Here is a 26,581-nt window from a genome sequence, read left to right as displayed (position 1 = left end):
TCGGAGAAAACCAAATTCGGCAGTTCACCACTTTCGGCCAAGCGAAGCAACTCTTTAGCTCTTTTGAGTCTATTTTCTTTCTGTTGCGGTGTAGGTTCTTGCAATTTTTGGAATTGCAATGGCATTACCCCGAGGTCATTTTTCAATACTTGCCGAATGGAATATTGCGATATATTCAACTCACGAGCCCTTTTGCGGCCACAGCTACGCGGGTTTCAAATTCAGCAGTTCACCACTTTCTTCGTCCAAGCGAAGCAACTCTTTAGCTCTTTTGAGTCTATTTTCTTTCTGTTGCGGTCGGTGTAGGTTCTTGTACTTTTTGGAATTGCAATGGCTTTACACCCTGAGCTCATTTTTCAATATTTGTCGAATGGAATATTGCGATATGTTCAATTCATAAAACATTTTTCGGCCACTGCGACGCGGGTTTCGATCAAGTCGCTTCTTTACTTTTCGAACCATTTCTGCTGATGTTGCTGTTTTCTTTCGTCCACTTCCTTGACGTCGGGCTACGCTACCAGTATCACGGTAACGTGCGATGGAACGAGACACAAAAGATTTATTCACATTTAAATGCTGGAGTGCTCTAATGATAGCCACTTGTGGTTTTCCCGCCAAATATAAAGAAATCACACTATCACGCTTGAATTCCATCACGAATAACTTTTTTTCTGGAAAATTCCCACCAAAATGCTTTTGTACACTTGTAAACAACATAATGAGCTGTCACTGGAATAATTTTAACAGCTGTCGGACGAGTGGCTTAGAAATGCCGGCAGTCTGAAGTTGATTGCAGTTTTTTCATATCACCCGGTATATTATTAAAAATGGGCGAGGTTGTGAATATTTTTATGGATTACAAATTTACAATATTTTTCTCAAATTTTGAAGGGCTAATATATTTTTCTGGCATGGGTAGTGGAACTAATTTTTCTCTTCTGTGATTGACATATATACATATTTATGTTTCTCTGGAGTATTATATTATACAGCGTCGAAAAATGTTTTAATCTTGCATTTTTCCTAGAGAAAGGGGGAGGGAGTTAATACATTTCCATTAAAAATACACCACCAAAAAAAATTCAAATTTATCTCAAAAAGAATTTGGAGTTTTCGTTTTTGTGAGGAATTTAAAGCTGTGTAATAAATAAAGATAAGTGAAAATTAATTTATGGCCCTCATAAAGAAGGGAAAAAATCGTTCGTTGTTGTTGTTGAAAATATCATAAAAAACTCAAATCTCTTTGATTTGTGGGGTTTTCTTTTTACGACCACATACATGTGTTTTTTTTCTGAGAAGTTGTAAAACATTCCAACATTCCTGCTTTTCAATATCAAAAAAAAAAAAAAATATATTAATTCATTAGCTGTTGTTGTAGTCATTAGGTTTTATGCTTTTATTATTAGTAATATTATTGTTGTTGCTATTTGTATTGTGTTGTTATTTATCAATTTTATGCGTCTCGTGGTATTTATTATGTTGTTATTTTTTTTTTTTTTTTTTTTTTTGGATTTTCTTTTTCTTTGGTTCATTTGCTTATTTCGAATTTTTCTTTCTCTTTTCTTCATTTTTAGACAAATATTTCCAACGATTTTGTTGCATTCAAATAACGATGCAGCATGCGAGCGTTTTGTACTGTCAGCGCGCCATTAGAAGTATGCGCGTCCTCGGCCGAACAGCTATCACCGGGCTCAAGATTTTTAGCACTAAGGTAAGCGATTTAATGGCATTTTTGGAAAATTATTACAAATTAAAAAAAAAAAACTAAAAATGGAAAAAATAAAAAAATAACGTTTGTGTCTTAAGTCTTTTGTTTTCTTAATGAGAACATATAACTCTAATGGATGGTCAAGAAATAATACTCTAAGATCATTTTCATACTGCATGGCATGTGAAATTTGAACAAAAGAGTACTAGGGTAGAGAATACATTTTTATAAAATTATTAAAAATTAAACTTTAAGTAAAAAAATAAAACTAAAAAAATAGAAAAAAAAAAACGTTCGTGTCTTAAGTCTTTTGTTTTTTTTACTGAGAAAATTGATACTCTAAGATCATTTTCATAATGCATGGCGTGTTAAATTTTAACAAAAGAGTACTAGGGAAGAAAATACATTTTTGAAAAATTATTAAAAATTAAAAAATAAACTTTAAGTAAAAAAAAAATAAAATTAAAAAAATAGAAAAAAAAACGTTCTTGTCTGAAGTTTTTTGTTTTCTTCATGGGAAAATTGAACTCCAATTGATTGAAAAAGTTAGGGTATACAGATAAGGTAATATGGTTCAGATATATTGCTCTTAGAGAATTTAAAAATTTGGATCTATGAAATGTTGTTCTTAGAGGATTTTTATAGATGCCTTTTTTGAAAAATTATTAACAAATTAAAAAAAATTGGCATTAAAAAATCATGAAAAAACATAACATTCGTGACTTAATTATATTGTTTTCTTAATGCGAAAATTTAACTCTAATGGATTGCAAAATTTAGGGGTTTAAGATAAGGTCCTATGGTCCAGAAATAATGTTAGTAGAGTATTTTTATATCCTCCACCATTCTATGGAGGGTATATTAGCTTTGTCATTCCGTCTGTAACTCCTCGAAATATTCATAATAGAACCTACAAAGTATACATATTTTCGATACGCGTAAAATTCTAAGACGATCTAGCAATGTCCCGGTACCTCCCGATAGTCGGTATTTTAATGATTTCAGCAACATTCTTTACCGGTATCGTTTCAAATTTCGTATTGGAAGATTTTAATGGGTACCACAACCTATGGCAAAAAAATCTTATGCAGGTCCACGTCTTCGTATAGCCCCCATATAACGGTACCTCCCGATATTCGGCATTTTCATGATTTTAGCGACATTATTTACAAAACTTTTTTTAAATTTCATATTTGAAGTTCGTAATGTGTACTACAGCATATGACAACAATTTTTGTATGCCGGTCCACACCTTCGTATAGCCCCCATATAACAGTACTTACCGATAGTCGGTATTTTGATGATTTCAGCAACATAATACATCGGAATCGTTTCAAATTTCGTATTGGAATGGGTACTACAAACTATGGCAAACAATTTCGTATGCAAGCCCACGTCTTCGTATAGGCCCCATATAACGGTGCCTCCCGATATTCGGTATTTTGATGATTTCAGCAACGTTATTCATCGGAATTGTTTCAAATTTCGTCTTGGATGATCTTAATGGGTACTTCAACCTATGGCAAAAAATTCTTATGCAGATCCACGTCTTCGTTTAGGCCCCATATGACGGTACCTCCCGATACTCGGTATTTTCATGATTTTTGCGACATTATTCACCGGAATTGTAACAAATTTCATATTAAAAGTTCGCAATGGGTACTACAGCATATGAAAAAAATTCGTAACCAGGTTCACGTCTATATTACAGTTTTCGCATAAGTGGTAGTTTTCGGATTTTTTTCTTTTTTTTTTTTTTTTTTTTTTGAAAAATTTCAAGTTCTTTCCCAATGATGGAGGATAAAAAAAGTTCGGTCCGGCCGAACTTAGCTGCTTTTACTTTACTTGCTCATAAAAGGTACAAAATGTGAAGATGACATTTTTGGGAAATTATGAAAAATTAAAAATATTAATTTGAAAAAAATCAAAAAAAAAAGGAATGTTCGTGTCTTTACTCTAGTGGATAGCAAAAGTGAGTATAACGATAGAGTGTATAGTCAAGAATAATACTGAGATGCGGAATGTGTTTGCCGTGGTTGTTTGTAAGAATGGGATACGGTTGTATTTTTATAATTCGAATTTTTAAGGGGACAAAAAGTCCAATAATGTAATAAAGTTGTATTTAGTGAATGGATATAGTTAAACTCGAATCTGTCAAATACAAATGGAATCCTTCGACAATTCCGATTTCTTTAATGGCAATTTTTTTTATTTAGAAATCCAGAATTATTGAATTGTATTATTGTAACGATTATTATTTTTTTGTTGTTATTTTAATTTTTTTTCGTGGCAATTTTAATAATTTCCATTTCTTTCGTTTTTTTTTTTTTTTTTTTTCTTTCAGGCTTCTAGGCAATCAACAACCCAAAACCTTATACTTCCTAGTCGATGCCAAGAGTCGAGTCAGAGAAGTGTACACGCAGACATGTCTACATTTTGCCACACAAGGCATGCTAGATACCGAGCTGTTCGGTTTAGCGGTGCTGATAGGTGAGTTTATAAAAAAATTATGTATTTTTTAAAGTTATGAATTTCGATTACTATCGGAATTAAAAAAGAATAACAGTAATAAAAATACCAATAGTAATAATGATATTCATATTAATAATAATAATAAATAAATAAATAAAAAAATAATAATTATAATTAAAAATAAAAAATAGGAAAATAAAAAATAATTATAGAAAGACAGTAATTTATTATAATATTCATTATTTTTATTAATTTAGTAGATTTTACTACTGTTATTTATTATTACTAATTTTATTATCATTGTTATTGTTGTTAATTATTATGTTAATTAAGTGATAATTAATAATCAATATAATTATTATCATATTTATTGTAATAAATAACAACTATAAAATTAGTAATTTTTAATAACAATAATAGTATATATCTACATAATAAATATAATGAATAATTAAAAAATTAAATTGTATAATTAAAATTAAATATAGTAACAATAAATGTAACAATATAATTTAAATAATGTAATTAAAAATTAATAATAATGAAATAAAATTATAACTATAATAGTAAAAATGATAGAATAATAATAGTAATCATAAAAAATAAAAATAATAACAATAAAAATTATAATTGCACAAATAATAAAAATAATGAAAAAAATAGTTAATTTTCATCAACAATTTTCAATATCAACAAGAATATTTAATTGAAATGTCATATAGTTTGGTGTTGGTTTTTTGTGCGGTTTTTTGAGCATAGAATTACAGACAACCCCAACGAAAAACAAAAGACTTAAGACACAAACTCCTTGAGGGATTTTTGTTTTGATGTGTTTTTTGCTGAAAGGGAATATTTTACAAATCTGCAGGAGTAAGACATTAATTTTATGATCAAGAAGAAGGTCTTCCAACAATGGAAGACATAGCAAACGACTAGTATTTTAGAAGTTTTTCTTCTAATAGAACAACATATTTAGTCTATAAAAGGTCCATAAATTCATTCTTTCCAAATACAGAAGACATACACCACATTAATAAAAAACGATTTAAGACTCAAACTTCATTTGTCGGTTTTTGTGATGTCGGTTTTTTTTTTTTTTTGAGAAAATCTACATTTTTATCGAGGGTAATGTTGTTCCAATTTTCATTGAAGGAGAAAAATATTAATATTTAAATGAAAAATAATTGGTTCCTTTAGTAGAGGACTCAATACAGTCAGGTCTGTCTACAGAAGGTGTTTAAAAGATTGTTGTTGTTTTTATTGTTGACCTGTTATATATTAATTCTTAATAATTATTATTATTATTATTATTTTTTTTTTTGGTCTAAGGTCAATTTAACACTTCAGTGTTTTGTTTTTTAAAGAGTCTTCTAGGTTCATAGAAGTCCCATAAAATCTATTTCACATGTAGAAAACATATACCAAAAAAGCCTTAATACACAAACTTCATGAGGAATTTATGTGTGATTTTGGTTTTGATGGAATCTGTGATTTTATGCCGAAGTGGGAATATTTTGCAGAACTTCAATGAAGATGGTTGATATTAATTTTATGAAGGAGAATAATGGATTCTTTATGTAGAAGACTCTATGGAAGAATGTCAATAGAAGTTCTTTTTCTAAAGACTTTCTTTTCATAGAACTTCTGTAAAAGGTCTTCTGTCCATAGAAGTATAAATTGTCTTCCATCTAAACACAAAAGACTTAAGAACTAAAATTTATTAGGTTTTTTTTTTGGGATTTTGGCTTTGATAGAATCTGTGGTTTTATGCTGAGCGGGAATATTTTGCAAATCTTCTCAATGAAGACGCTAGATATCAATTTTATGAAGAAGCAAATTACTTAATTCGAGTAGAAGAGTTAATGAAAGACTAGAGTCTCTTTTGTCAACAGAAGTCTTTTTGAAGACTTGCTTATCATAGAATTCTCGTAAAGGTCTGCTGTCTATAGAAGAAGCATAAATTGTCTTACATCTGAAAACAGAAGACTTAAGAAACAAACTTCATGAGGGATTTTAGTGCGATTTTGATAAAAAAAATGCGATTTTGCTGAGGGGAATGCTTTGCAACGCATTGAAGACAGTTGATATTAATTTTTTTTTGAAGAAGAACGAATTATTTTAGTTAAAGAATCAATAGAAGGCTAGGATGTCATAGAACTCTTGTGAAAGGTATTCTGTCCATGGAAAAAGTATTAATTACCTTCCATCTAAAATTAAAGACCTAAAACACAAACTTCGTGAGGGATTTTAGTGCGATTTTGGTTTTGATGGAATCTCTGATTTTAATATGAGCGGGGATATTTTGCAAATCTTCAATGGAGATGGTTGATATTAATTTTATGAAGACCTTCAGTAGGTCTTCTGTACACAGAAGACCTACAGGTGTCCTTCTACACACGGAATACCTTCAGGAGATCTTCTATGGACAGAAGGTTTTCAAGGATTCTTCTATACACAGAAGACAGAAGACTTTCAGACGACCTTTTATAGGCAGGAGGCGTTCAGGAGGTCTTCTATACACAGAAGATCTTCAATGGAGATGGTTAATATTAATTTTATGAAGAAGAAGAATGGATAATTTGAGTACAAAAATCAATAGAAGACTAGGGACTATTCTGTTAATAGAAGTCCTCTAGTAGATTTTCTTATCATAGAATTCCTTTAAAAAATCTTCTGTCCATAGAAGAGAAAAATATTTTCCTTCATCGAAAAACAAAAGACTTCAGACACAAACTTCAGAAGGGATTTTTGTGATGTCTTTTTCAAGAGAAACAAAATTTTTGCTGAGTTTCATAGAATTCCTGTAAAATGTCTTGTCCAATAAATTGTCTTCCATCTGAAAACAAAAGACTTAAGACACAGACTTCATGAAAGATTTTTTGTGATTTCACTTTTAAGAGAAACTACATTTTTACGAAGGGGACTATTTTGCAAACCTTGAAAAAGAAAAGGTTCTTTTAGCTGAAGACTAAGCAGAAGATTTGAAGGTCCTCTTTCATTAGAAGGGTTTTCGACATTCCGTTAATATATCTTTTGTCCATAAAAGACCCATAAAATGACTTTTACCTACATGACAGGTGGCACATAAAAACAAAAAGTAAGGAAAGGACAAAAGCCGGGCGGGGTCAGCTATATGATATCCTAGACCACTATGCGTATTTAGTAGAACTCACGTAACAAAAATGTTTATAATGGGAATTTATGTGAAGTGGATCATACCAACTATGAACCAAATATCATTTCGATAAGGATTATATTAAAAAATATTGGAGCAATAGATATACCGGCAAATGGTAAAATTCGGTTCAATATGAAAAAATATATTCAGTTCGAGCTGATATTACATATATGGTGAACAATAACCGCAAAATCAGAAGAAGATGTAGGTATATAAAAATCTGAACCGATCTTGATAACATTTGGCAGATATTTTCAAGCTATATCTGTACCGATTTTCAACAAAATATGAAGCACTTGCTTTTAGGCTGAACTCTGTCGGAAGTGCCAAAGTTCAGTCCATTTGGGATGATATTAGGCGTTTGGTGCACAAAAAAAAACCTGAAATCGGATATGATCCGATCTCGATAAAATTTGACAGATGTATTTTTGAGCTCCATAAGTTATCTGATACCAAATATCAGTCTTGTGGAGTGCATATTACGCATGTGAAAGACTTGAACCCCCACATCGTATGAAACATATATATGGGACCTATAGCTATATCTGAACCGATTTTCACCAAATTTGAAGTACTTGTTTCTAGGATGAATTCAGTCGGAATTGCCCAAAATTCAATTCATTTGACTGATATAAGCCATTTGGTGCTCAATTAAACCCGAAATAGTTGGAAGATATATATGGGAGCTACATCTAAATTTGAACCGATTCTCACCAATTTCAATAGGGTTCGATCGCAAAAATACATGGACAGACGGACTGACATGCATAAATCGACTCAGAAAGTGAATTGTGAACCGGTTAAAGCTCTTAAGTCAAGTTAGGTATCCTAAATTTCCAAAATTTGTTTTTCAATAATTTCCCCCTAAAATAAAATCCTCCAAATAACATTCAAAAAGAACCCCTTAAAAATTCTGCAAAGCCAAAAGAAAACTGGAAAACCGAACTGCCGCCAATTGCAAAATTTCATCTTCAATCTGAAAAATGTTGCTGCATCTCTCAACTGGTATGCAAGTTTAACAAACCCGAAACATAAATACACAAACACATACACTCAAATTACAAAAATAAAAAAAAATAAAAAAAAAAAAACGAAAAAAAACGAAAAATGCCTACAAATCAAACAGACACACTCACAAAAAAACGAAAGAACATTTTTTTGTTATTCGCTGCGGAATGGATATTTTTATCCTCAAATTTAAAGTTGTTTTCGTTGAGTTTTTCTTTTCTCCCTCTTCTCTTTGCTGCCTTTTACATGGAGCATGCCTCTCTTGTAAAAAATCGTTATTGTTGTTGTTGTTGCCTTGAACACTTAACTGCCAGCTACGAAAAATTTACGTTCTTTAACATAACATATTTGTTGCTGTTGTTGTTGTTGTTCTTTCTGTTCTTCTGATGATGATGAGGATGCTGTACCACGTTGAACACAAGCTGCAAATGCTTCTGCTTTTGTGTGAATGCAACCAGCAGCAGCAAAAACAACAACAACAAAAAGAGGCATCAAACGGCACGCTTGCTTGCGGTTGTATTAAAGCAATGCACAACAGCTACCTGAATTACTGAACACGCGTCTTATGTTTGTATGTCGGTCCGTCCGTCCCAAAGTCTGTCCATCTGTTTTCTTGGCTGTCTGTCTGTCCAGAAAGTGTCCGTCTATCTTTTTTATGGTACCCCCAATATATGTGTTTAGCTCCCCCACTCCTTCTCCATTACTTTGAGATCTTCCAATCCAGTCCATTGGCTCGGAAACCATCGGTCCGTCCGTCCGTCCTTCCAACCAAGAGTTCATACATATTTTTGTGTATGTAAGTATGTATGTAAGTGAAATTTTAAATCTTTAAACGTTCTGAAGACATGGCATGGCTGTATACGAAATTTAGGTATATGTATATTGTCTTGAATGTTGGTTTTGTTGCCTGGCCTTTATTTTTGAGGTTGTTGTTGTCTGTTTTGCTTCCTTGAGCATTTTTGTATAACAACAGGTGGATGGCATGGCGAGTTCGTCAAACAATTTGTAACTTTTACAGGGGGTCTACAAAAAAAAATGTCCCGAAAAGGAACTTCAGAAGGTCTTCCATAGATAGAAGATATTACGAAGCCCTTCAGGAGGTCTTTTTTAGGCAGAATTTCTTCAGGAGAAGGCTTTCGGGAGGTCCCCTGTAGGCAGAAGGCCTTCAGGAGGTCTTCTATGGACAAAAGACATTCGAGATATCTCCTGTAGACAGAAGGCGTTCAGGAGGTATTCAATAGACAAAAATCTTCAGGAGCTCTTCAGTAGAAAGAAGGCCTTTAGGAGGCCTTCTATACACAAAAGATCTTCAGGAGGTCTTCTATTGACAGAAGACTTTTAGGAGGTCTTCTACACACAGAAGACCTTTAGTAGGTCTTCTATATACAGAAGATCTTCCTTAGGTCTTCTATAGATCGAAGGCCTTTAGGAGGCCTTCTATAGACAAAAGGCCTTCAGGAGGTCTTCTATAGAAAATACCTTCTGGTAATCTCCTCTAGACAGTAGACCTTCAGGAGGTCTTCTATAGACAGAAGTCCTTCGGGAGATCTTCTGTAGCCAGACTTCCTTCAGAAGGTCTTCTATACATAGAAGTCCTTCAGGACGCCTTCTACACACAGAAGACCTTCAGGAGGAGTTCAATAGTCAGAAGACCATCAGGTGACCTTCAGGAGGAGTTCAATAGACAGAAGACCATCAGGTGACCTTCAGTAGGTCTTCTATAGACAGAAGACCTTCGGGAGATCTTCTATAGACAAAAGACCTTCAGGATGTCTTCTGTAGGCAGAAGATCATCAGAAGGTCTTTTATAAACAGTAGATCTTCAAGAGGTCTTCTATACTCAGAAGAACTTCAAGAGGTCTTCTATACTCAGAAGACCTTCAGGAGGTCTTCTATACTCAGAAGACCTTCAGGAGGTCTTCTAGACACTGAGGACCTCTATAGATGGAACCTCGAGCTCCTGAAGGTCTTCAGGGGGGTTTCTATAGACAATGGGGTTTTCTATATATAGAAGACCTTCAGGAGGCCTTCTATAAAAAGAAATCCTGCCGGAGGTCTTCTATAGGCGCAAGACCTTCAGGAGGTATAGAGAAGCCCTTCATGGCGTCTTCTACTGACGGAAGGCCATAGAATGAACTCCCAGTGTTTTTAGACTTCGGGGCGGTTCATGAATCGAAGAGAGAGAGGATAGGGCGTCTCTGATTCGTCCTGCTGACCTTAACAAAATTTTGACATGCCATGGATTTTAGTATGCCTTTCAGCTTTGTTGTTGTTGTTCCTCCTTTTTGAAGAGTGTTCATAATGTTTTAAATGGCCTTTGCATGCATGCAATAATCATGCAGCATCATCTTTGCCATCATCCTCCTCGTCGTCGTCGTTATTATCATCATCATCCTCATAAACATTATTATCTGTTTTTTTTTTTTTTTTGTTGAACCACAACATGGTCTTCTTCATCGTTATGAGCGTCCTCGGTCCGCATACACATCCTCTGGCATTTTATAGCTGGGTCGTTTATTGTTGGTTTTTATTTTTGTTCTTGTTCTATTCTGGGCAAACACTAGCAACGACCGACCTCTCTGGGCAAAGTAAAAAAAAAGAACCAGTATCACAATCTGCTGCTGCTGCTGTTTCACTTCCAAGCATAGAATCTGTAACCACCAGCACCTTTTTTCCTTGCCCCCCACTCCCACCTCCCCCTTCCCCTCCATTGCTGGCAAACAATAATTCCATATTAAATACAGGTTCATCTTCTTCTCCGATCTTTTGCAATGGCATGCCATGCCATTAGGGTTTCGGGATACACAACAACAGCGAAAAACAATTTTTTTGTTCTTAAAAATTGTTTTTTTTTATGTGGTTGTTGCTTGTTTTTGTTGTTTTATTTTGAAAATGCGAGTAAAGAATTTTTTTTTGGATTTTGCAGACAAGCAACGTCTAAGTTCTTGCAGAAGAAAAAAAAGATGAAGAACTTGCAGATAGTGGTTTTTAGTTTGGCAAGGTTTGATGATGGGCTGTTGGTTTCGATTTTTTTTGCCTTTTTGGTTCCTCTTCTCTCTGCCACGATGCTAAAAATAAAGACAATATATAATTTTCATCGAAAATTTGTCAATATCGACATTAATATTTAATTGGAATGTCAAATAGTTTGGGGTTCGTGTTTTTTTCGTTGTGCGGCTCAGCAGAGAAGTACAGGCAACCACAACGAAAAACAAAAGACTTAAGACACAAACTCCGTGAGGGATTTTTGTTTTGATGGAATCTGTGGTTTTATGCTGAAGGGGAATATTTTGCAAATGTTTCATGAACATGGATGATGTTTATTTTATGATGAAGAAGAAAAAGAAGGTCTTCTATAAATGAAAGACATAGCAGAAGACTAGACCTTTAGAAGTTCTTCTAGTCATAGAACAACAGTAAAAAGTTATTTTGGTTACAGAAGGTGGTCCACACATTGCGTTGAAACTACATAAGACATGTGCCCCCTTAAAACAAAAGACTTAAGACACAGACTTCATGGAGATCTTTGTGATGTCAGTTTTTTTAGAGAATCTAAATTTTTTTTCCAAAATATTTTTTAAATCTTCATTGAAGGTGGTAGAGGACCTTTAAGTGGTCTGTATGAAAAATTCCTTAGTGGTATTTTTATAAGAAATCTAGAAGGATTGTCTCCCAAAGGTCTTCTTCAGTGTATGAAAGACCTCTCAGAAGTCTCTTTCCGAATAAAATGAATGGGAATCCTTTTTCTGAATGGGAGTCCTGTGGAAAGTTTTTCCTACGGAAGACTATTTCATCGATAGAGGTAGCAAAAAAAATAATAAAATTAGTTTCCACTTCGAAACATTCCACTTCTTTTTACAAGATTTTTTGGGGGAAGGCACGATAAGGAGTAAATGTACATGTCCCCATTTTACTTAATTACAGTCGGCATTTTGGGATGAATTTGGGGCTAATGAACTATTAATTTTTTTTTAATCCAAATTTTTTTCCAGACGAAGTGAAGCGATACTTTCCATATTCGCACCTTATTACACTGTATCAAGTTTCAACTAAATCGATCCGCTTTATATGTGAAATGTTATGTTTAAAATTACCGGAATTTTGCACCATCCGGAAAAAATTGGACAGCTTTGTAAAATTTTTTGACTAGATTTTGATACTTTACATTTGGGGTTCTTGGTAGGTCCATCCTGTCCCTGCAATAAATATTCGGTACAGGTCCAACATTTTGTATTGCCCCATATAAGGGTACCTCCCAATTTTTGGTATTTTGTGGGTTACTGCCACAATTTTTAACCAAATTAGCTTAAGCTTGACAATTGGGGTTCTCGGTAGATCTGTTCTCTTCTTGCCAAAAATGCTCGATTCAGGTCCAGTAATTGGTATGGCATCCATATAACGATATATCCCGATTTTCGGCCTTTGAAGGTTTCTGCAACAATATCCAACCAAATTCGATGAAACTTTACTTTTGGTAGGTCACTTATCTCATTGAAAAGAAATATTCGCTAAAGGTCCACTAAAGGTACAATGGTATCTCCCGATTTTCAGTATTTCGTAGGTTTCTGCCACAATTTTTAACAAAATTAGCTTAATCTTGACAATTGGGGTCCTCGGCAGGTCTGTTTTCCTCTTGCAAAAAATATTTCCTACAGGTCCACTAATTTGTATGATCTCCATACAACGGTACCTTCCGATTTTCAGTATTTTGAAGGTTTCCGCCACAATTTCTAAACAAATTAGCTAAAAATTGTAAATTAGGGTAATCAGTAGGTCAGTTTTCTTCTTGAAAAAAATATTCGCAACAGGTCCATTGATAGGTTGCTACATCCCATATAACTATACCTCCAGATTTTCGATATTTTGAAGGTTTCTGCCACCGTTTCCCATTAAATCAGCTGAAACTTTACATTTGAGGTTCTTGGTAGGTATATTCTCTCCCTGCAAAAAATATTCGCTACGGGTCCACTAGTTGGTATAGATCCCACACAACGGTACCTTCCGATTTTCGATATTTTGAAGTTTTCTGCTACAATTTTAAACCAAATAAATTGAAACTTGGCAAAAGGGGTTCTTGGTAGGTTGGTTCTCTCTTTGCAAAAAATTTTCGATTCACGTTTCGATTCATATAGAAATTCCACCCCATATAATGATACCTCCAGATTTTCGGTATTTTTAAGATTTCCGCCACAATTTCCAGCGGAATTAGCTAAATCTAACCAATTGGGGTTCTCGTTGGGTCAGTTCTCTCCCAGCAAAAAAAGTTCGATTCAGGTCCACTAAAAAGTACAGCCCCCTCTATAGCATGTATAGGTATTAAAATCAACATTGTGTTTCTTTTTTGCAATATTATTCTCTTCGTTTTTTTAGAACCGAAAAATCATATTAAAATTTCAATTTCACAAAAATTATGTTTCCAACGAACAAGCCCCCTGTCCAGGGCGGAGATCATGGTCACACATTATTGGATTCACAAGAAAACAAAGAATTCTCCAAGAATTCCGCAAACTTTCAAACATCAAGGTCATGATGTTTTTTTTTTTTTATTTCGGGGAGATTATTTCAACTTCACTCTGAGGTGCACCAAAACACCTACGACCAAAATCTGAGAATTCTTCAACAAAAACCCCTTGGTAGAACATGAAGTTGTTTTCTATGGCTTCAGCAAAACAATCTATGCTGGACAACAATGCGGGACATTGTCCAAAAAAATAAAATCTGAAAAAAATAAAAACATCCCAAACAACAACAACATTCAAGTTGCGACAAAACGCAGACATTCAGACACAAAACTAATCAGACTTTTAAATTAAAACATTTTTTCGGGCTTTTTGATGGCATGAAATTTCCGGCTGCATCGTCGAAGTCGAAGAACATGATGGCATAAAACTTCATCCATTCAGGCCATTTCAGGCAGATAAAGGTTGGCGGGATGATACGACCGGCGAACGTGGACGACCACAACAACGACAAAAACAAAACAATGTCGAGTTGATGGGACCTAAAACAAAACATAAACATGGACAGCAAAAATACACAGCCATGATTCCTGGACAACAACACCTTGTGTCATTCATGACAGTATGACATGTTGACGGATGGATGGATGGATGGGCGGCAGGCAGACGCTTGTAGACATGTAACACATCATAGCTTCACAAAAAAAAATCTCAGGAAGTTTAACTATGTGAATGAAAAAGGATCGTATGCGTCTGTATAAAACAATCCTAAGCTATTGAATTTTCAAAGGATGATAAAATTAAAAAAAGTACTAAATAGAGAAAAATGTGTAGTAAAAGTGTATGGAAAATACGCCCGGGTCCACGTTTAGGTATAGCCTCCATATAACAGTTCCTCCCAATTTTCGGTATTTTAAAGGTTTCTGCCACAATTTTCCATCAAATTAGATGAAATTGGGGTCCTTGGTCGGTATGTTATCTCCTTGGAAAAAATGTTCGACAGGGCCATTAATTGGTATAGGCCCCATATAACAGTAACGCCCGATTTTCGGTATTTTGAAGTTTCCTGCCACAATTACTAATCAAATTAGCGAAAACTTGACATTTGGGGTTCTTAGTGGGTCTGCAAAAAATACTCGCTACAGGTCCACTAATTGGTATGAACTGTACATCCTGATTTTCGAATTTTTGAAAGTTTATGTCACAATTTCCAATCAAATCACCTGGTACCTCCCGATTTTCGATATTTTGAAGCTTTTTGCCCGAATTTTCAATTAAATCAGATAAAACTTGACAATTGGGGTTCTCCGTAGTTCAGTTCTCTCTCTGCAAAAAATATTCGCCACAGGTTTACTAATTGGTATAGACCCCATATAACCGTACCTCTCGATTTTTGGTATTTTGAAGGTTTCTGACACATCTTCCAACCAAATTAGATGAAACTTTACATTTGGGCCCCTTAGTAGATCTGTTTTCTCCCTGCAAAAAATATTCGCTAGAGGTCCACTAATTGGTATGGCCCCCATACACCGGTACCTCCCGATTTTCGTTATTTTGAAGGTTTCTGCTACAATTTCCAACCAAATTTGCTAAAGCTTTACTTATGAGGTTCTTGGTAGGTCTGTTCTCTCTCCCTGCAAAAAATGTTCGTTGCAGGTCCACTAATTGGTATAGCCCTTCTATAACAGTACCTCCCGATTTTCAGTATTTTGAAGGTTTCTGACACAATTTCCCATCAAATTAGCTGAAACGTAACAATTAAGGTTCTTGGTAGCTCTGTCCTCTCCCTGCAAAAAATATTCGCAACAGGTCCACTAATTGGTATGAACTCGATATAACTGTACCTCCCGATTTTCGAATTTTTGAAAATTTCTGTCACAATTTCCAATCAAATCACCTGGAACTTGACAATTGGGGTTCTCGGTAGGTCTGTTCTCTTCCTGCAAAAAATATTCGATATAGGTCCACTAATTGGTACCTCCCGATTTCCGGTATTATGAAGGTTTCTGCCACAATTTCGAACCAAATTAATTGAAATTGGACAATTGGGGTTCTTGGTAGGTCTGTTCTCTCCCTGCAAAAAATATTCTCTGCATGTCCACTAATTGGTATGGCCCCCATACACCGGTACCTCCCGATTTTCGGTATTTTGAAGGTTTCTGATACAATTTCCAACCGAATTAGTTGAAACTTTACATTTGGGGTTCTTGGTAGGTTTGTTCTCTCTTTGCAAAAAATACTCGCTACTGGTCCACTTATAGGTATGAACTCCATATAACTGTGCCCCCCGATTTTCGTTATTTTGAAGATTTCTATCACAATTTCCAACCAAATTAGCTGAAACTTGGCATTTGGGGTCTTCGGTAGGTCTGTTCTCTCCCTTTAAAAATATTCGCTACAGGTCCACTAATTGTTATAGACCCCATATAACGGTACCTCCCTCTTTTCGGCATTTTAAAGGTTTCCGCCACAATTTCCAACCAAATTAGTTGAAACTTGGCATTTGGGGTCATCGGTAGGTCTCTTTCCTCCTTGTAAAAAATATTCGCTACAGGTCACCCAATTGTTGTAGCCCCCATATAACGGTATCTCCTACTTTTCAGTACTTTGAAGGATTCTGGCACAATTTCCAACCAAATTAAATAAAATTTGAAAATTGGCGTTTTCGGTAGGTCTGTTCTTTCCCCGCAAAAAATATTCGCTACAGGTTCTTCAATTGGTATAACCCCCACACAACGGTATCTCCCGATTTTCGATATTTTGAAGGTATGTGCCACAATTGCCAACCGAATTAGATGAAACTTGACAATTGGTGTTCTCTGTAGGTCTGTTCGCTCCTTGCAAAAAATGTTTGATTCAGGTCCACCAATTGGTGTACAACGAAAAATCCCAATGTTCGGTATATTGTAGGTTTCTGAACAATTTCCAATCAAATTAGCTGAAACTTGGCATTTGGGGTACTTGGTAGGTCTGTTCTCTCCCCGCAATAATTATTCGCTGCAGGCTCAGCCAACATGCTATACCAATTATAGCACCCATATAACGGTACCTCTAGATTTTCGGTATTTTGACTATTTATACCACATTTCGTAAAGGATTTGTCTAAGATTCCGTAGTTGTAGTTCGTAATGGGTTTTGGCTAGGATGGAAGAACATTGTATGTACAGGTTCCAGTTTTTCTATAATGGCCATATAACGGTACCACCGATATTCGACCTTTTTTATTATTCTAGCCAAATTTTTCACGAATTTAATTTTATAGCTTAAGGTAGGTGGTATTTAAAGTTCCATGCACCTCTTCTTGCCTCCTCGAAATCTCTGACCACATATTCCTATTCTTGGCATTATTCTTCTGTTCTGTTTTTTTTTTTCAATAGAACTGGCTGTTCTATTTTCTTGTGGCGCCTTTCAAATACCCGTTTCCATTCAACAAGACATGGCGACAACAACCAACCAACCGACCGACCGACCGACAATAACATACATAATTGCTGCAAAACCTTATCGCTACTGATCTACAAAAACAAAATTGGAAAAAAAAACAACCAAAACACTCAAAATAGTACAACAACAACAAGAAGCTAGTCAACAACAAACTTTCTAATGAACCATAATTTGTATAGAGCGCGTTCTGCCAACATATGCATATTTTTGTTCGGCTTATATGTAATTACCATGAGCGTTTTCTTTTCAGCGTTTTTTGCCATGTCTTGTTTTTCAGTTTTTTTAAGATTTCAATACCAACTTTAATAATTTTAATATTTTTTTTGCTTTTCACAAAAAAAAAAAAAAAATGATAACAGCAACAAAACAGGCTGGCTGGCTGGCAGAAGAGGCCAGTCGAAAAAATGATCTTGGCCTCGACCAAAAGCCAAGAAGACCAAAACAGCACCCAGAGTCGGTCGGCCTGTTCGACTGCCTCTTGGCTGCTGACTCTGATGCTGGTGATTATCAGTTTGACGTTTATAATAATGGAGTTTGTACAAGACGCTTGGTTGTTGTTGTTGTATGTTAGCAATAGCAACAACAACAACACCAACAAATTATATATTAATAATAAAAATACCATGTCATCGATTTGCTGATGAACTACTTTAAAACATCTTTTTTTTCTCTCTGAAAAGAGACAAAAAAGCAACAACGAAGCACCAAACCCCGGCACAACAACTTCGTAGCAAGGCATCCAAACCTACCTTGTCATCACCAAACCAAAGCAATACTCCATAAAAATCAAGTGTTACAAACGGCAAGAAGAGAAGAAGAGTTTGCGCATGCGCGCGCACCTCTCTACCAGAATGCCAACCAGCCAGCCAACAAGCCAGCCCCATCAACCAACCAGGCCTGTGCAGCCAGCCTCCAAGCACTTTCTATAGCTCGACGAGATGAGATTGTAGATTCTTGCCTCGCTTGTTGGATTCCAATCTGTGAATTGTGTGCCCGATTGTTGGATATGGTCGTGTATGTATGGCTGGCAGCCAGTTGGGCCGTTTTTTTGCTGCTGCTGTCCCTGTCGTTGTTGTTGTTATTGTTCTATGCTACTACCTTTTTTAGCATTTCCAATTTGGTGTTTTTGTTTTTTTTTTTTTCTTTTTTGTTTTTGTAGCTTTTTTTTGAAAAGCAATCACTTTGTATGTGTGTCGTTTTTAATGGAATTTCCAGCTACTGGTGCTACCCGTTGGTGCTTTTGTTATTACTTTTTTTACAAATCAAAAAAAAGTAGCAGCAACAACAAGAAAAAAATTGGCAGGTTTTTGTTGTTGGTGTACTCAAGCACGCGTCTTGTACAGCTTCTTAAACATATCACCACTTGATCGGGAGATGAGTGCCACAGGCACAGTTGCTTTGTGTGCCTGTGTGTGAGAAAAGAGGGAGAGAGGGGAAATTTAGGGGTTTTTAACTTTTTTTATTTCTTAAAGAACTTTCAATAGATCTTCTTTTCTGCTTAAGGAGAACCTCACTAAATTTTCCTCCAACTTTTACAGAATAATTTTTATAGGTCTTCGAGAAAAAGAAGATTTTCTTGTGAGACAAGAATATGGGTGTATTTTTGGTTTCTATAAGTCCTGTTGTGGACTTTTGGTTCAGATTTTATAAAACCTTAAGAAGATCTTCCTTCTTTGAGATACCCATAAAATATCGTATAGCGAAGATCTTATTTCTATATAGAAACCTTAAAAGAGGTCATATGTTTACAAGGTCCATATATATCGTTCTACACATAAAAGAGGTATGAAAGAAAACCTACGGAAAGCCTGAGTTTTAGACTTGCTGTAGGGTCTATAAAAGATCCTCATTTATAAAAGACATATATGAAGTCTGGTGTGAATGTAGAAGGTCTTACATAGAGGATATACAAACTATAGAGGACGATCTATAAAAGACTTATATAAGGTAATTTATACTTCGGTGATTTGAGGAAGGTCTTTTATGAAAAATCCTATAGAAGATACTCTAAAACATTCTGGCAGAAACCATCAAAATAGCAAAAAGCGGAACTTTTTGGGGGCTATGGCAATTAGTGGACCTCTAGCGAATATTTTTTGCAGGGAAAGGATAGGCCTACTAAGAACCCCAAATGTAAACTTTCTGTTGATTTGGATAAAAAATTCTGGCAGAAACCTTCAAAATACCGAAAATCGGGAGGTTTATGGTGGCCATATTAGTTAGTGGACCTGTAGCGAACATTTTTTGCAAGAAGAAAACAGCCCTACTGAGTACCCCAATTGTCAAGTCAACTAATTTGGTGGGAAATTGAGGCAGAAACCCTAAAAATACGGAAAATCGGGAGGTACCGTTGTAGAGAGCCATATTAATTAGTGGACCATTAGCGAATATTTTCTGCAAGGAGAGAACAGACCTACGGAGAACACCAATTGTCAAGTTTCATCTAATTTGGTTGTGAATTGTGGCAGAAACCTTCAAAATAACGAAAATCGGGAGGTACCATTATATGAGGGCCATACCAATAAGTACATCAGTAGCAAATATTTTTTGTGGGGAGAGAACGAGCCTACCAAGAACCCCAAATGTAAAGTTTCAGCTTATTTGGTTGGAAATTGTGGCTGAAACCTTCAAAATACCGAAAATCGGGTGGTATCGTTGTATGGGGGCTACACCAATTGGAGGACCTGAATCGAAAATTTTTGCAAGAAGTGAACAAACCTACAGAGAACCCCAATTATCAAGTTTCATCTAATTCGGTTGGTAATTGTGGCAAAAACCTTCAAAATATCGAAAATCTAGAGGTACCGTTATATGGGAGCTATACCTTTTACCTTCATCCTGGACCTACATCGAACCTTTTTTGCTAGGAGAGAACTGACCTAGGATGAACCTTAATTGTCCAGTTTCAGCTTATTTGGATGAAAATTGTAGCAGAAACCTTCAAAATCCTGAAAATCGGGAGTTACTGTTATATGGGCGCCATACCAATTAGTGGACCTCTAGCGAATATTTTTTTGCAGGGAAATAACAGTCCTACCAAGAACTCTTATTTGGTTGGAATTTGTGGCAGAACCATAAAAATTCTGAAAATCGGGTGTACCGTCTTATGGGCGCTACCAAATCTGTAGTAGCGAATATTTTTTGCAAGGAGAAAACAGACCTACTAAAAACCCCAAATGTAAACTTTGCTAATTGGTTGGAAACTGCAAAAGCCTTAAAAATACTGAAAATCGGGATGTGCCGTTGTATGGGGGCTATACCGTGGACCCATGTAGCCCATTTTCAAATCCAATAAACCTGCATACAATTTAAACCTAAAAGTGGTAGATTACATAATGTGGACTCTATCGCGATTTCAATAGACAGACAGACAGGCATCGCTAAATCGACTTAAAATGTTATTCTGATCAGGAAGATATATATACTTTTGGGGTTATAGTTAATTGGATATGTTTGTAAATTGAGTCAAAATCTTCCATAATACGTAATTTTTTTGTGCAAGTGTCAAAGGAAAGTGTATTCCCCATCAAATTTTACTTAGTCTCCAAAGAATATAAATCTCTATTTCCATTGCGTATCAAATAAAATATTTGGAAAAAATGGTTATTTTGCCGAAAATATAGAGTATTTTATATAAAAAATTTATAATACATATTAGGTTTACACATTTATTTTGTTCGGGGACTCATAATGAAATTTGGTCTAGAATTTGTCTTCCTTTAACACTTTCCACAAAAAAAATATTTTTATGGGAGATTTTGACCTAATTTCGAAACGTATTAAATTGACAGTCAAAAACGCAAACACAAAATTTCTACTTCTTTATATAAATTTCGAATGTAATATTCTTAAAACCTATTTTTTACTTATACATATAGTTTATTCTGAGATTTCTAGTGAAATTTGATGTAGAATATTTTCTCCCTTGACACTTCCTATCTACAATAAAGCTTTATATTACTTTTATGCATAAACTCGAACGACAGTTTTTTTTTTTTTTTTGTTTTTTTGGCAAAAAATAGACATTTATTATCTTTGGTGACTTATAGTTAAATTTGATAAAGAATATATTTGTCTTTGACATTATCCTCCTATGATGATGTTTTCTAGAAAAAATATGCATAGACCCGATATGAAGTACGACTTAAAGCCTGCAATATGTTTGTATATTATTTAATATCCTGACGTTGAGGTTGAATTTCGAGTTCGATGTCTTCTGGGACCTATAGTACAATTTTATGACAAACCTGATGATTGGAAAAATTAGCCGAAAATATGATTCTATTTATGGTCGATATGTCTCAGATTTTTTGTTATTTGGAAAAAATCGATAGACCGAAAAGTCAAGTTTTTTTTGTCGTATCTGCCTAGGTCGGTCTACCAGGGACCATTGGTGGGCGTTGTTGTCAAAAATTTGGTTTTGTTGATATTCAGTATCTCCCATCCTACAATGGGTCATCTCTTTACCCGAAAAATGTGCATTTTAATTTCATCAACAATGTCCCCGAGGTATTTTAAAGTAAAATTACGTCTGTGTGTATTTAGGGAAGGACAGATCGGAACAGAGACACGTTATTATTATAAGCATTAATACAAAACAACAACAACAAAAATACAACATAACATTAACAAGAGATTATAATCTCAAGGGCATGACCGACCTTTAAAAATGCTTAAAGCTTTTAATGTAAAAAAAAAAAAACAAAACAAACAACAATTCATTTAAAACATTACCACAAAATACAGAAACAAAACAATACACTCGCAGATAATCCAACTCCCCCGCTGGTTGCCGGCAGTGGGGCAAAACGTCATCATTATCATCATTACTATATTGTCATTATCATGAAAAATGTCGAAAAACAAACGTCACATATACACACACCAATACAATCACAGTTATAGATGATGATCATTGGCTCACTCACGTGTCGTACAAATGAAATGAAAAAAATGTTATTTTTTTATTAGGTTTTCTTTTGACTTTTACTCTCCACTCACCCCCCACAATAGGTGTGCTACGGTTTGATCCCATCACAGCATTTTATTGACAATTTATCAATAAATTCAATTTTTAAGTTTTATGATCTAGACAATTTTTTGAACGATATTAAAGTGGTTTTTATCGTTGCTACTCCGGCAAGGCGATCGTGCTTCCAAGCCCTGCCCTTTATGTAAAATTAATTTTATTTTTTTATTTATTTCTTTTTTTATTCACAAATAAAACTGTACAACAAGGGAAATATTCAACGATATGTAAAACATTTTTGCATTTTTAATGAGTTGCCCTCCCTTTCCTTACCCTGGAATGTTATTAATACAATTTATAAAATTATTGTGAATTTGAAGAATTGCATCGTCGGGGTCGAACTGTCTGGGGGTATGGACGGGTTGTGAAAATTGAAACAAAATTGTTCCTATGATATTTGGGATTTTTTTCCAGAGGCAGGTACTTGTACCCTGATTTCGGGAAAGTATTTTTTCTTGCGGGACGAACGCAGATAACCGGATATTTTACCCAAAAATCCTGGTCCACGACTCGGATTTGACTCGGATCTCTACTAAAACCGATATGGACAATATAGGAATCATTTGAAAGCTAATAAAATACCTACAACACCTACCAAGTGGTCACATGATGGGGTTATTTAAAACGGTTCGGGTGGTATATCAAAATCAGCGATTATTTGGAAAAATATTTTTCACAACATTTTTATACCCTCAGTCATATGTATGGCTGTGCCTCATCGAAAACGGTTCTCGACGTCTCTTTGGACAAAATCCGTTTCAGGACATTTGGAGGCGATCTAGCGACGTCAATCCGTCCGTCTGTCTGTCTGGCTGGTGCGCACGATAACTCTGGGAGGGAGTATCCGATTTGATCCAAATTTGGTACATCGTAATATAATTGTCAAGCTTAGATCAAGTTCGGAGATGGGCAATATCGGCCCACTCCTTCTGGCCCCCCACAAAAGGTCGACTTTTTCAAAAAAAATATTTTACTGCACAGACAAAGAAGTGATAATCCGATTTTGCTCCAACTTTGCATATCCTAATATTTGCTAGCACTGATAGGTCAGGTGCGAAAAATGGACAATATCGGTCTACTCCATCAAGTTCCTCCCTTCACAAACGGTCAAAATTTGGAATGATTATAACTCTTAAAAAATTTGAAGTAAGAATCCGATTGTCTTTAAAATTCACCCATCCTAAAATTTTTATTAACCCAATGTCTACTGTGAAGATGGAATATATCGGTCCACTCCTTTTGATACCTCTCCCACAAAGGGTCAAAATTTTCAATATCCATGAAGCTCTAAAACGTGAAGTCAAAATCCGATTCCATTCAAACTTGGCTCATCTCAATATTTCCATAAACACAAGATATGTTATAAAGATGGTGGAGATCGGACAATTCCTTCTGGTACCTCCCCCACAAAGGGGGAACAACAAATACTATGCCCATCATTATCATCCCCAAATTGTCATTGACGATGAGGCTTGTGCCAGTATTGCCATGGCTATTGCCTGCTGCTGAATATTGTCACCCAAACCTGATGATGTCCAAAAGCAAAAAAAAAAACAGGTTAGAGTACCACAGAGAGATCTTGATTGGAAATAAAACAACAACAACCAATATGTGAAGAAGAAGAAGATGAAAAGCAGACACACAAGACTGATTGCAACATACATCATTGTTGTGTGCGTTTTTAGGGGGGACCCAAAAATTTTTTTCCAGATCGTTTGTTCGATTTGAAATTTTGTATGGTTTTGTATGTCTGTATGTGTGGATAAGGTATTCTTGCTGTTGTTATTGCATGTGAATAAAATAATACAAATTAACATTTTTTGTGGTTGCCTAACCCTGCCTGGTTGGCTGGCAGCCGACATTTGTCCAACTCGCTACCAAAAATATCCCCGTGGTGAAATGCCAGGAGTACAGGCAGGAGCAGCAACAGCATCCAGCATGCCATCATCAATACAAAACCCCAACGAGAAATTCATATGTGTTGTTGTTGTTGTTGTTGTTTTGGCCAAAGTTAAAAAGGCAGGTGTGATTATTTTGTTTTGTCCATTCATTTTTTTCTTTTTTTTTTTTTTTTTTGATTATGGAGAAGCGTATTTTTCCTACAGAAAGTCGTCTCTGCCATTATAGTCCAAATACTTGGCCTTTTGTTGGCATTCCAAAAAATACCATGATATAATTCTATGTGACACAAACACACACACCACACATTACACTTGATTTAATATACCCAAGGATGTTCCATTTGAAGTAGGAAAGAAAGAGAGATGAGAGAGGATGCTTAGGCATTCCATGTGGCGGAAGAGGATAATTTTCGAAGAATGTATGGCTTTAAATATCGATGTGTGAATTGTATGTGTTACTTTTCTTAAAGGATTCCTGTGGAGTTTGTAATAATAGGGGGTTTGACTTATATTCCTTGCCTGCACGTAAAATATTAATTTTGTGGGGGAGGGGAGACGAGAAGAGTGGGCCCATAAATTCTAAATTCACATCAAATCTCTGAGGAGAAACATTTAGATATATCAACGGAATCGCTCACTTGTTTCGCAAGTTATGAGAGATATAATTATTAAAAATTATCGCCCCTTTTGTGGGGGAGGTCCCAAAAGGAGTGATCCGATATTATCCATTTTCACAGCAGATCTTGTGTTAGTGGAAATATTGGAATGTGTGAAGTTTAGAATGAATCGGATGCTTATTTCGCATTTTATGATAGATTTGGTTACTAATATTTTGACCCGTTGTGGGGTGGGTACCAGAAAGGCTGGGCCAATGCATCCCATCTTCCCAGAAGCTCTTATGTTAGTAAAAATATTGGTATATGTGAAATTTGAAAAGGATGCAATGTTTTTTCCGTATATTTTGAGCGTTTTTATTATTCCAAATTTAAACCCCTGTGTGGGGGAGGTACCAGAAGGAGTGATCCGACATCCAGAATATTTTATGTTCATAAAAATACTTGTATGTGTGAAATTTGAAGTAGATCGAATGCTTATTTCGCATTCCAAATTTTGACCCCTTTGTGGGGGAGGTACCAGAAGGAGTGGGCCAATATGCCCCATCTTCCCAGAAGATCTTATGTTAATAAAAATATCGGTATATGTGAAATTTAAAGTGAATCAAATGCTTGTATCGCGTTTTATGAGCGTTTTGATCATTCCAAATTTTGACCCCTTTGTGAGGGAGGTACTTGAAGGAGTGGGCCGATATATATCATCTTCATACCAGCTATCATATTGGTAGAAATATTCGGATGTGCGGAGTTTAGAATGAATCGGATGATTATTTCGCATTTTATGAGCGTTTTGATTATTCAAAATTTTGACCCTTTTGTGGGGGAGGTACCAGAAGGAGTGGGCCAATATACCCCATATTCCCAGAAGATCTTATGTTGGTAGAAACATTAGGATGTGTGTAGTTAAGAGCGAATCGAAAACTTATTACAAATTTTATGAGCGTTTTGATTATTCAAAATTTTGACCCCTTTGTGGGGGAGGTACCAGAAGGAGTGGGCCGATATATACCATCTTCACACCAGATATTATGTTGGTAAAAATATTTAGATGTGTGGAGTTTAGAATGAGTCGGATGGTTATTTCACATTTTATGAGCGTTTTTATTATTCCAAATTTTGACCCCTTTGTGAGGGAGGTACTTGATGGAGTGGGCCGATATATATCATCATCACATCAGATATTATATTGGTAGAAATATTAGGATGTGTAGAGTTTAGAAAGAATCGAATGCTTTATTTCGCATTTTATTAGCGTTTTGATTATTCAAAATTTAGACCCCTTTGTGGGTGAGGTACCAGAAGGAGTGAACCCACATCAACGATCTTCACACCAGATCTTTTGTTAATAAAAATATTTGGATGCGCGAAATTTCAAAACAATCAGGCTCTTATTTAACATTTTATAGGAGTTAGATTTATTCAAAATTATGACCCTTTGTGGGGGAGGTGGACCGATAATGTCCCTTTTCGCACTTGGCCTAGCACTTATAAAAATATAAAGCTTTGCAAAGTTTGTGCAAAATTGAATGATCTTTTCTTGTTCTATAAGGAAAATTATTTTCTTAGAAACTTTTGGCCATATGTGGGGATGTACCATAAGGGGTGGACCGATATAGCCAATCTCCGAAATCGCTCTAAGCTTGATAATATTTTTACGATGTGCCGTTTGGCCAAATCGGACTCTCCCTTCGGGGGTTATCGTGATCACTAGCCAGGCGGACAGACGGGCACCTATATATCGACTCCAAATGTCTTGAAACAAATTCGG

At 35.3% G+C, this 26,581-nt stretch overlaps 1 protein-coding gene across 1 annotated transcript in view; it reads left to right on the top strand.

Annotated features, from left to right (window-relative positions):
• Nucleotides 1-26,581, top strand: part of LOC101900814 (protein expanded) — a 113,613-nt gene that overhangs the window by 73,455 nt on the left and 13,577 nt on the right. The window contains exons 3-4 of the mRNA XM_059125626.1: nucleotides 1,575-1,711; nucleotides 4,053-4,198. Of these exons, the coding sequence (XP_058981609.1) occupies nucleotides 1,620-1,711; nucleotides 4,053-4,198 (238 nt within the window). The 5' untranslated portion in view covers nucleotides 1,575-1,619. The remainder of the gene's footprint in view (nucleotides 1-1,574; nucleotides 1,712-4,052; nucleotides 4,199-26,581) is intronic.

This window comes from Musca domestica, unplaced genomic scaffold, assembly GCF_030504385.1.
Source record: "Musca domestica strain aabys unplaced genomic scaffold, Musca_domestica.polishedcontigs.V.1.1 34, whole genome shotgun sequence".
Classification (NCBI taxonomy): domain Eukaryota; kingdom Metazoa; phylum Arthropoda; class Insecta; order Diptera; family Muscidae; genus Musca; species Musca domestica.
The sequence above is the reverse complement of the archived record's forward strand: the minus strand, read 5'-3'. Positions and strand labels throughout refer to the sequence as shown.